General features: G+C 40.0%; 1 protein-coding gene across 1 annotated transcript in view; it reads left to right on the top strand.

The window, feature by feature from the left end:
• The window catches only part of LOC139456586 (somatomedin-B and thrombospondin type-1 domain-containing protein-like), a 101396-nt gene extending 89299 nt beyond the window's left edge, over positions 1-12097 (top strand). Inside the window, exons 3-4 of the mRNA XM_071238380.1 lie at positions 4848-4971; positions 8703-12097. Coding sequence (XP_071094481.1) covers positions 4848-4971; positions 8703-9030 — 452 coding nt within the window. The 3' untranslated portion in view covers positions 9031-12097. The remainder of the gene's footprint in view (positions 1-4847; positions 4972-8702) is intronic.
• Positions 12098-12602: the final 505 nt, after the last annotated feature.

Raw genomic sequence — 12602 nt, 5'->3', positions numbered from 1 at the left:
TCATAACAAAAGACGTTAAAAGATGGTACTTGTTGTTACCTTGCCTGGCACTCGGCATTAATGGGCTAAAACAAGGACTGGTTGGCTTGAAGTCAGTATGCTGTGTCTGTGTGGGATATTTCTGTTAAACTGCGGCATGGTATCTCAGTGGGCCAGCAGTATGAAATTGACATCGGTCCGGACTAGTACAAGAAGTCACACACACACAAACACGTGTATGCACGTCAGTATATAAGTGCAATAATCTTGGACACGACGTCAAACCCCATTTCACCTCACCATAATGTGCAAAATTATTTGTCTGCAGGAGCACCCAAATGTTCGGAAACCCCTATCGAAACATACTTTGAATGTTAGTCAATAATTTATTGAGGAAGCAGAAATTGCATTGATGCAGCTTTAAAAATAGAAGACAGATGACATCATTTGCATGGTTATCAGATTGTGATATCAAGTTTTAGATCGGGTTATCACATCAATATCACTATACATTATATGATAAAAATATGATTACAGCCATAACTTATTTACTTATTTATTCAACTTGTAAAAAAGTTGATTTTGTTGGATGAAAACTTGCAGACCTCAGACACCCTTTCAATATGATAGTGATTAGTTTTATCTGCCTTCCAGCCGTTGAACTGCCCACAGTCATATCATAACTTGTTTTGGATTAGTGGCACATACAGATATATTGACATTTCCATGTGCACTTTTGAGGGGTCCTGAAAACCGGTCCTGACCTCCGCCATCTCGATGTCATGTGCATGTTGCATGAATATGATCGTTGTTGCACATTTAATGCCTGTTAGTTATCGGTGCTCATGCTCAGTAAGAATGTCTGACAGAGTTCAGCACTTTCTGTGTGGTTTGTTGAGTGAGTGTGTGTGTGTGGATGACAGAGCGCTTGTGTCACGAGATAAGCATCAGTCTATATCGATGACACAGGTCGGAGACATTCACTTGGGTGACTTGAATCGTTGAGTTCTGAATGGTGTGTTCAACAATGTCCCCTTGTTGGTGGAGACAGGTGAATGACAGGTTTTACACCTTCTGAAAGGGTTCCGTAGTTTTTAATAGCTTTTAGCAGCAATACAAAACGACTCTTGAGAAATATTTATTGTAAGGACTACATTTTTTGTTTTTCATTTCACGGGCGCACTGAAAAAGCAGCTGGAAAAGAAATAAATTAAATATAAAATATTATATATTATATATTAATTCAATGTCTACATCACTATCAGTGATTCAAGAAGCCAGCTGCAGTTTTAACTCCACAGCAGAATGACTTTGATATAAATAAATGATTGACATAGCTATTTATTTTTACTTTTATTTCCACCGACCTTGTGTGGAAAAGCTGGAATAAATCTGTGAAACATAAAATTAAAAAAGTGTGGCCCAAGGCGTTAGACATTATGAACATATGCTAGGTGTACGAAGCTGGTCTAAACTAGAACTGGTCCCGCTGTGCTAGGTGTAGTGAGGTCCACACTTGGAGGGATGTGACTGTACGAAGCTGGTCTAGACTAGAACTGGTCCCGCTGTGCCAGGTGTAGTGAGGTCCACACTTGGAGGGATGTGACTGTACGAAGCTGGTCTAGACTAGAACTGGTCCCACTGTGCTAGATGTAGTGAGGTCTACTTATGCTGGTCTTCTGGGCTGACATCACTAAGCCTGTGTACTGGGTGTAGTTTATAAAGAAAAAAGAAACATTGAAATATCCATAGTTTGTAAGATGTTTGTGAGCTGTGGTTATGACAGAATCTGCAGCTTAGACTGCTGCTGAAACATGGCAGAACACTCTTTGCACCTCATTGGTTCCCCAATACCAACAGGACAAAAAGGCAAACAGGAACGAAATCAATATTGAAATGCCTCTAGTTGTGTTTAAGATGTGTCAGAGTCAGTGTTACACTATGGGAGGTACACCAGTCTAAGGCACTGCAATTCCCTGTGCAGAGTTGCAGCCCTTGGGCACACCAGACACCTACGATTGTGGGTTTGTATCGCCCTGATTATTTTAGGTTTGTCCGCACCATACTTGTGCTCATGGTTTTCACCAAAGTAGTAAAAATCTGAGACCTGCATCACCCTCCCACTTACATTTTCTGATGACATAGAGCAGAGAAAATTGTAAGCTCTTCGCTGACTTGTATGTATGAACGCAAAGAGCAATATTGAAATGCCACTACTTGCACTTATGATTGTGAGCTGGGATCATGACTGAATCTGTCGAGTTATGCAGCTGAGATCGCTATCTGCAGCAAGCCGAGGTATAAGGTCATATCAAACCTCTTCCATTGTTGGAGAATAGGCTGCTTGACGTGTTCATTGTGTAGAGCTAATGGGCTTGCAAATACAGCCCAACTTTTGCTTCTCAGGTGCTGGTGTGTGTAATATGGCCACACACCTGATAAACCACAAGTGTTGTCATTCCTGGAGGACTTTGTTTCACATTTTTCTTCCGGACGAGGGGGCACGGGTGGGCTAGTCGTCTAAGGCACTGCGATTCGCTGTGCAGAGTTACCCCCTTGGGCACTCCAGAAACCTATGATTGTGGGTTCAGATCCCAGTTCACCCCTGATTATGTTCTTAGGTTTGTCAGCACCATACCCGTGCTCATGGGTTTCACCGAAGTGGTAAACGTCTGAGACCTTCATCACTTTGGGCTTTCCTCCCACATTAAGCTGACATGCTGTGATATAACACAAATACTGTTAAAAGCGGCGTTAAACCCAACTCACTCACTCACTTCCGGACGATGAACAGATTAGACTTATCCTCCGTCAATCTTTGATCCAGGATGGATACGAGTTTGTCAGGTGTGGCTGTCTGTGGATTTCTTCTTATTTTTGTAACTGATACAATATTCACTTAATCTTTGTCCCTTTGCTGGTTTTATGGGTGATTTAATTGTTTGACTTGTTGTAAGGGATAGTGGGTGGCAATTGTTGTCTGACTGGCTGGCTACAGCCTGGATGTGTGCTAGCGGCCACCTTAGCGATAGACTTCATGTGTATTCAATTCTCCCTCACCTGAGAAAGTTAATGAAATATTGTCACACGATTTAACCCCGGTGTACAAAAATGTAGTACATTGTTTGACAAGTTTGACCCTGGTATTACAAAGGTCATCGCCAGATGGGGACCATCTCAAACTGTAGTAATCAATTAAACAGACCTTGCTTCTCGGATAATATTAAATGGATTGTTTGTTTTGTTTGTTAAAGTTTGATAAATAATACTTTCATGGTGGAATTGCACCAGATAGTTTTCATCGGAATGGGAGATAGAAGTAATGTTTTTAGAAGCTTTGAGACGGTGTCTCTGGGGAAATACTGAAATGTGTCGATTGGCTGCTGTTGGATCTGTCATCAGTGAGGTATACCAAGCATGTTTGTTCACAGATTTTCACGTTGATAATAGAAGCATGAATGTGAGGGATTCTGTCGCCATGTTTGACCACCAGGGGCACCGAGTGCACGAATCGGCTGACAAATGTGACCAATTGTAGCCATTCAAGCTATCACCATGTCAAACAGTCGGCCATGCCACCACAATGATGGGTTGGATTCACAGTGAGGCAGAATGACATTCACTGTTTGGGACAGATCGCACAATCACTCCAATCATTATCACCAAGACACAAATATGAGAATTATTCGTCCATATAGGAATGACCTAATGTTGTTGTTACTGACACGATAATTGTTTTATACTATCAAGATTGACACAGTTTGAAGGGTGGTGAAATTAGTTATTTAAGGCTGCAATAAATTAAGGTTCCAACGTAGACTGTTTGAGAACGTTTTTGTGTTTATGGAGGTGCACACAGCAGATTTGAGTGTACACCCCACTTTATATGTTTATACCTTCCTTCACACAAAAAAATATTGAGTGAGTGAGTTTGTTTTTTTGTCACTTTTAGCAATATTCGAGCAATAATATGGGAGACAACAAAAATGGCCCATGTGGGAAATCAAACCTTGGCCCTCCGTTTTAACCCCTAGGTTGCCCCCACTGTCTCTTCATCCCCCCCCAAAAAAAACCCACTACAACAATATATTAAAGTCAATTTATAAATGAATAACAATATTAAATCAACAATAATAACTTTACAGACTGCTTATTTAATCAGAAAAAAAAAACCCAAAAAAACTGTAACCAACAATAAGAAGTCAATGACATTGCCCAGTGCAATAATGGCAACACAAGGTCTGACTACTCTTTTATCAGCAATTCAGGAAATACCGTATTCGACGTAATAAGCGCACAGGGCGCTCTTAAAATTAGAAATAGGGGGCTCTTATTAGAATATAACTTTGGTGAAAGAGTTGAAAGATCGTAAATTTTGTGGATTATGCTGACAGCCTGAAATGATACAAAAGAAAAGTCTGTGCGTATTATACACGACAGATATATTTTTCCAGAATTTAATTGCCCATAATTAAGGGTGCATATAACACACAAGTGCGTATTATACACGAATAAATAAGTATTGTGTACATTGATCACAAGGGAAGGGTGCTAATTGGGATTGTTCACTTGCCAATATATAAGCATATATCACCGTGGGCGCTTATTAGAGCGGAGCGCTTATCATGTCGAATACGGTAGTAGTCTCTAAGTGGGCATGGCCTAAAGTTTTTCTGTTTATGGAACATTAAACGCCAAAATAATTGGTGGTTAGTGCTTTTATTGACATGGAATTGATTGCAATTTATTTATTAGAGCTTGGGCAGAACCAATATGATTTCAAGGATAGTCAACAAATCGCCATGTATATTATGAGTGTATAATGAATTTGTGTCTTCGGTGCATTTATTTCTTCATTTTGTTTTCAGAAACTGGCCGTATTTTGCCTGCTGCTTACGGAATATTCAGAACAAGTTCTAAGTATGACCCATGGAAGGGAATCCTTAAAAATTTATATGGAAGAAACTTCAACGAAATTCTTACCAGAGCAACGTAAGTAGAATGGTGTGAACATACGGTTAATAATGTGGTTTGTTTGTTTGTTTGTTTGTTTGTTTGTTTGTTGTTTAACGCCACACTCAGCAATATTCCAGCTGTATCATGTTGTTATTGTATTATCATACAACAATTAAATTGTTTGAATTTTTTTTTAAAAATTCAATCTGTTACCAAATGCATAAGTATGTGTTCATAACATGATTGTGTGAAACTATGCTAGGTGTCTCCGGGAATGATGTCACACAAATATTACTAAAGGCAGTGCAAGCCATTTACATTTTCTAAATAACACCCCAGTTGGGAAGAATAGCACCTCAGTATCTCTTCTTATTGCAGACAAAGAGGTGGCGGGGTAGCCTAGTGGTTAAAGCATTCGCTTGTCACGATTTTAGACCCAGGTTCATTCCCCGCATGGGTACAATGTGTGAAGCCATTTCTGGCATCCCCAGCCGTGATATTGCTGGAGTGCTGCATAGTCATTCACTTAATCACTAACTCACTCATTCGACTCGTGAAGATTCGGGTTAGAAGAGGTCTTCAGCAACCCATGCTTGCCGTAAGAGGCGACTATGTCAGTCCTGCTGACTTGGTTAATGCATGTTATCCTATCCCAACTGCATGGAGCGATGCTCACAATACCAATCACTTGATTGACTGGTCCAGACTTGATTATTTACAGACCACCCTTATAGGGCTGGAATATTGCTGAGTGTGGCGTTAAACAACAAACATAATTTTCGCAGTAATACTTGAACCAGTTTACTGAGATCACTTAGGCAGATGTCGTGTAAAAATAATTCAAGCTGACATCCCTGGAGGAATTAGCGAAGCAACCTCTGTAATGTTTTGTTCTAAAGTACACACCACTATTACGATGCCATATAGTTCTATGGTCCAGTGGTAGAGCGTCTGCCCGGAGAGCGGAAGGTCCAGGGTTCGATCCCCGGCCGCATCATACCAAAAGACGTTAAAAGATGGTACTTGTTGTTACCCTGTCTGGCGCTCGGCATTAAGGGGCTAAAACAAGGACTGGTCGGCTCGGAGTCAGTATGCTGTGTCTGAGTGGGGTATTCATGTTAAACTGCAGCATGGGATCTCAGTGGGCTAGCACAATAAATCGGCATCAGTCCGGACTAGTACAGGAGCAGCCACACACACACACACGTGCATGCACGTCGCTATATAAGTGCAATATTCTTAGACGCGACGTTAAACCCAATTTCACCTCACCTCACAGATAGGAAGTCTGAGAATTGAGACGCGTAGACTTGATGTCACAGTATGTGATAGAGTAGCGCCTAAAGTCAAGCTGAATGTGACTGAATATTACAATAGACCCCCTAAATAATTGTTCGCCAAGAGATCCACCTGAAATATATTGCCACATGTCCTGTAAGTACAGAACTACAAGGCATTTAGAAACGTAAATCAGTATTTAAACTTGAGAGACTGTCAGGTTTGCGAAAGAAGTGCTCGTGAATAAATATTTTCTTTCGCGGTAATGCGGTCATCAGCAAAATCATGGTCTAATATATATTTTGGACTGCTGGCAGACCTATCAGACTGCAGGATTACAAAAATGTCACGATAGATGTAAAAAACAGGTAGACAATCAACAAAGCAGGTAGAAAACACAGGTAGACAATAGACAGATAACCGCTAAACCATCCTCAACATGACACTGATAAGATGACATTAGAAATTGACACTAGTCCTATAGACCTTCTCAAACTGTCCAATAGTTAAGGTACGAGTATCATCAGGAATAGTAGAAATTTGCCATTTTTAAGGGTTTTGCAAATGTTATTATCATAAGGACTAGTGGACTAAATTTTTAGTTTCTACCACTGTGAGATGACATAGGTTCTTTCACATCAAAATGTTAAGCTGAGAAGAAACGAAAAACACTTAAAAATTATCATCCCTTTCTGTATGGAAATAGCCAGCTTGTTTGATGTTTGCAACAATGTACATTATTTCACATAAACATAGTGTTTACTGTAGCCAGTTGAAACTGAGGGTTGCTCCGAAAGAAGGTTAAAAAACAAGACACCAGCTGTTGGTACATCCTAAACTTAGACAATGCCGGTATGGCTTTCACCTTTGTACGAAACACAGTAAGTCTGGCTCAAGGACTAAATCTGGTTAACTTCCCTTTCTTGTGGAGTGTCCGTGTTTGTGTGTCAAGTGAGTTTCCAGAATAGCGACCGTCATCTCCTATAGGACACTGACCGAATAGACTTCTCACACCAACCTTGTAAGACCAAAAAAGCAGACAGGGATAAAACGGGGCAAACTTAAATATTTGTTCTCACAAGGCTGTGGTTTCCTTCGTGTTTATCTTGAGAAGCCCATCATTGTCATGTACAGCGATGAAGGCATGTCCTTTTAATGTTGGCGAAGACAGGCATGTTCCAATGCTTAGGTTATTCTGCAAGCTTTTGTATCATTCGTCATGTCTGCCTATTACGCGGTTAGCAAAAATTGAAATGGGAGTCTATTGGATTAATTTTGTTTGAAATATCTGAATGGTGCCTGTCTGTTGATGTGTTGCACGGTTGCTGAAAGTAAACACAGAAATGTGGTTTGTGTAATCATGTGGGCAGCAGTGAAAGGTTTGTGCTTGTCATAACAGCTTGAACGGGGAAAGGGCAGCAATTATGGATGGCACTGTTCCTGCACACACCCTGTTGGTAACTGTCACACGTGCATTAAAGGGGGACTGCTCTCTAAGTAATTGGCGGTACCAGGAAGATTTGTTATTACTGTACATGGTAACTGTCGACTGTATTGAAAAGAGGACTGAACTCGAGAGGAATCGGCTGCACCAGCAAGATAATACACGCTGGTGAAAAGGTTACAAGACTGCAATGGGTTTAGCTGTGAGATGATAGGCTGCAATAAATAAAACTGCAAGACAGTAGGTTGCAATACATTAAACTGCAAGACAGTAGGTTGCAATACATTAAACTGCAAGACAGTAGGCTGCAATACATTAAACTGCAAGACAATAGGCTGCAATACATTAAACTGCAAGACAGTAGGCTGCAATACATTAAACTGCAAGACAATAGGCTGCAATAAATAAAACTGCAAGACAGTAGGCTGCAATACATTAAACTGCAAGACAATAGGCTGCAATACATTAAACTGCAAGACAATTGGCTGCAATACATTAAACTGCAAGACAATTGGCTGCAATACATTAAACTGCAAGACAGTGGGCTGCAATAAATTAAACTGCAAGACAGTGGGCTGCAATACATTAAACTGCAAGACAATAGGCTGCAATACATCAAACTTGCAAGACAATTGGCTGCAATACATTAAACTGCAAGACAATTGGCTGCAATACATTAAACTGCAAGACAGGCTGCAATACATTAAACTGCAAGACAGTAGGCTGCAATAGATTAAACTACAAGACAATGGGTTCCAATGGGTTAAACTGTAAGACACAAAATGCAACAGGTTAAACTATTAAGACAATAGACAGCAATCAGTATATCAGTCTGTGCGTCTGTAATCATTGAATGGTTGGATGAAAATCTTTAAAAGAATCGATGGCTACCTAACATCATTTACTTGGATGTGTTGCCAATAACACAGATATAAAAATAGATATTTTTGTATCATATTGTGGCCTTGCATCTACAATGTCATGGCCTTTCAAGTTTACATGTGTCATGATATTCCATGTATTCATCTGACGCCTTGCATTGCAGCTACTGTGCCCACTTCCTGGTGACAAGCTCACGCGCGGCTTGCAACAGCACTGAGAAGACCCAGAAATGGGCCAGGTCACTCAACAAGGGAGCCGAGGTTTGCGTGGAGTGTCAACCGACAGCCATGGACCGAGAACGCGGCACCCGTTGCATCGGCCATGGAGTGATGAACAAGCTGACTCGATGGACCGCCATCAACGTACCTCACTGCAAGGGAGAATGGACCATGACCGTGGAACACAAGCCCTGCACCTGCGATCGTGACGAGGATCCCGATGATGACCCCGCAGACAGAGATGGACCCACAAAAAACTTCATCTTTATTTAGACATCGCGGAAACAATGTCTTAAAACCAACCACCATCATCAGACTAGATCTGATCATCTGCCACCAGATGGCGTTGTCTTATCTCAAGGGAGACAAGTCTGCTCGCATTTCACACCTTCCCATAATTCCTGTATGCAGGAAGTACTGACAGAATGAATGCTATACCACTTGGTGTCTTTGAGCACTGTAGATTGTTTGTATAGAACTGTGGACTGTCTAGTGTAGCACGCTCTAGTGATTCACACACTATCATGTATAATACATTATTTTAAACAGGGACATACTATTGTAATCATTGTACAGCATATGTTGTAGCATCTGTCCTACAGGGCAAACTTGGAGACCTTGCACCAGCCTCCCTGGAAGGAGGGGATGAAGATCAGTATCAGTATCAGTTGTCTCATGCAATAACTCCACCTAGACTGGTGCCATGTTGTCGACCAGCTGGTTCCGTGGACCTAGCTTTTCTTTGAAATTCATGCTTTAATGGAGACAACCATCTTCTATCAAGAACACAGAATTTGCAACCATGAAGCAGATTTCCTACAGAACAGGTTCTTTCAGCTACAATCTAGGATTATTGGCGAGTATTTGACATAATGGTACAGTACTTTTTGGTCCCCTGTAAACATGCTTTTCAATAGTTTGTCCATTATAATAAGGTGCCAAAGCTGCGAATATCATCCCACAGTATGGTTGCATAGTTAATGTTGCGAAACATTTCTGTTGCTTCCTTCCAAGCTTCCATTCATGCATAAATCCAGGTCTCCTTGTTTGCCTCAGGAGTCTTTGTGTTGAACAACATAAGATTACATACTGAACACTTAGTTTCTAGTTTACAGCTATATACCTTCATATTGTATGGTCCGTAGCAAGCTGTTGCACTGTGTGATTATTGACACTACTAGCACCTATTTGTTAAAGTTTGTGAAATTCAATTCGACGCTGATCTTTCCTTTGGATCTCAAGTCAAATAGTTCATTTTAATCTACTAACAAGTGAAAGTGCACATCCACAAATTGTTCCATTGGTTCAGTGTGTAAGATTGCTGGATTCCTATTGACGACGTATTAGACAAGCCAGGCTCCCATCGGTCTGTTCACATATATATGATATTCATATCTTTACATTTGGTCCAAATTGTTTACTGATACACTAACAGTATGAATATTAGGGAATGTGGAATATGTAAGAACTGTCATAGCCAGCTTGACCTAGGATTCCAGGAATCGGTGTGTACCATCTTGTACCACCCATTGCACCCAGCTTGTACCACCTGTGTGTGTGATGTATTTGGTAATGATGTGTTACAATGTACTCATTGCAGCTATTTATTGTTTAACATGTTTAACATATTAATCAACCCCGTCATTCTAGTGCTGTATGTACAAAAGCCGACTTTCTAATTTTCTACAGGAAAATGTGTTGTCATTGTGTTGTTCTTAGAATACACGTTGGTGTGCTTACGATGTCAGGATATTTGAATGCATTTGGGAATATGTGAGCGTAATGGTCTAGAAAATGCTGTTATTGTCACCAATTATATTGTAATAAGCCCTATTTTCAAATATTTCAAACTTTGTTCTATGAACACTCTAATTGTATTGAAGCCTCAGAAAAGGACTTAATTGAAAATATGAATGCGGTGAACTGCTTAATCACGGTATAGGTCATTTTGTTACAGCAATCATGTCTGTGTATTGTTAACATACATTGTCGTCCACTCTAAGGAGCATTATCATATAGTATTAGTCATCCTGTCATATTAGCTCTGTGTGGTATACGCAATATACACGTCAAGCTACAATCTATTGTAAATATGCACAGCTGCTAAAGGAATGGTCTCTGAAATTTATCTTGCAAGTGCATAAATACCTTTGTGAAAGATACTGGTTATACTCAGGAAAGATGGAAGAGAATACTGTTCCCTTTTGATTTGTTCACGGCATCAGGTCCATCGCTATGTCCCAGAAATCCTTCAAAAGCTCCTTTCCAGGCTACTGATTCTCATCAGCTGAAAGTGTACGTAGGTTTTGATGTGTGATTGGTCTTACATGTGGTGGAACACTTTTAGTTTATACATTTTCAGATAGTGGGAGACGTTGAAAAAGATGCATGAAAGCATGAAAGAGTATGGCACAGGAGTCAGCCCTGTCTAACACCTATTAGTTTGTCAGTATTAGCATGATATTGAGCTTAATTTTCGGCATTGTCAGTTAGATCTGTACAAATGCTTCAGCATTGCACGCTAGTGTATTATCAGGCAACATTTTATTATTTATATCTGTTACAGAAAATTATAATTTTCACCTCAAAGTGAACACTGATCAAAATGGTGCTGAAAGGTCATGGCAACATTTAAGTTGCTATGGTGACCAGCCAGTCACATGATTGTTTCCATGGTTGCCATGGTCATGTGACTTCCATGTTTACATGTCCAGTCTTTGATGAAGTCATGTGTCCAGTGGCAGATTGAGGGGTCATCAGTCATGTGATTGGGTTTTCCATATTTGGTAGTCCACATTCGTATTGCAGTGGGGCCAAAATCTTTTAAATGTGCTTCGAAAATCTCTGTAAAGTCATATTTTCGTAAAGGAAATGTAGAAAATGATTAAGTATCATTTGCATTCTAAGATTTAATTAACATTCATAATTATAGCAGTTAATTGAGTGCTTTAAACTGAGTAGAAGCCCATATTCAAATGCATCAAACTAGTTACTGTTGGTCAGATTAAACCCATTGACCATTGTGTAACCAATGTTCAAGGAAATCTCCTAGGTTAATAACATAATTATCCTACATTAGATGCCCTTGTAGCCCTTTGTACCTCTTGTATATAATATTATCTACGCATTTCCGTTCATTACAATTATATGTCAGCATTCATAAGTTTTAACTGTACAAATTATTTTTAAACATAGATCAACATCATCATGTGTTGATAAGTAATGAATTTTTAGACTCTTTTTATGGCTGTTGCAAAGTTTTGTATTTCACAGCATTTTAGGCCAGTGTATACACAAGGTTTACATGTGGAGTTTGCCTAAAATAAACACTTTCTTTGCCTGTGTGAGCCATGTTGTTTTTTCACCATTGCTTTTCAAACTGAGGATTCCTGGACAGAATATTATTATTATTATTATTATTAACTTGGTATTTATATAGCGCTAGTTTCCAGACTAACTGCTCAAAAGCGCTCTTGAAGCTTGCACAGTTGGTATGGCTGTATATATTTTGCTGAACAAGTGTGTCTTCAGATGTTTTTTGAAACTGTTAAGTTCACTGAGCATTCTGAGTTCTTTGGGCAGGGCATTCCAAAGAAGAGGACCAGCCCTCGCAAAGCAGCGATCCACGTAGGAGATAGTTCTTGATGGTGGCACTTCAAGCAATGATTGATCACAAGATCGTAGGTTTCTTGTTGGCTGGTATTGTATGATGAGATCCTCCAGGTAGCTGTGCCTTGAACACAAGAACGAGAACCTTGAACCGTATTCTCTGTTCTACTTTAAGCCAGTGTAGACCTTTGAGAATCAGTGTGATGTGCTCACAGCGTTTGGCTCTTGTGATCAGT

This window comes from Haliotis cracherodii, unplaced genomic scaffold (assembly GCF_022045235.1).
Source record: "Haliotis cracherodii isolate W230 unplaced genomic scaffold, xgHalCrac1.p SCAF_11, whole genome shotgun sequence".
Taxonomy (NCBI): Eukaryota; Metazoa; Mollusca; class Gastropoda; order Lepetellida; family Haliotidae; genus Haliotis; species Haliotis cracherodii.
This window is presented reverse-complemented; position numbering and strand designations above follow the sequence as displayed.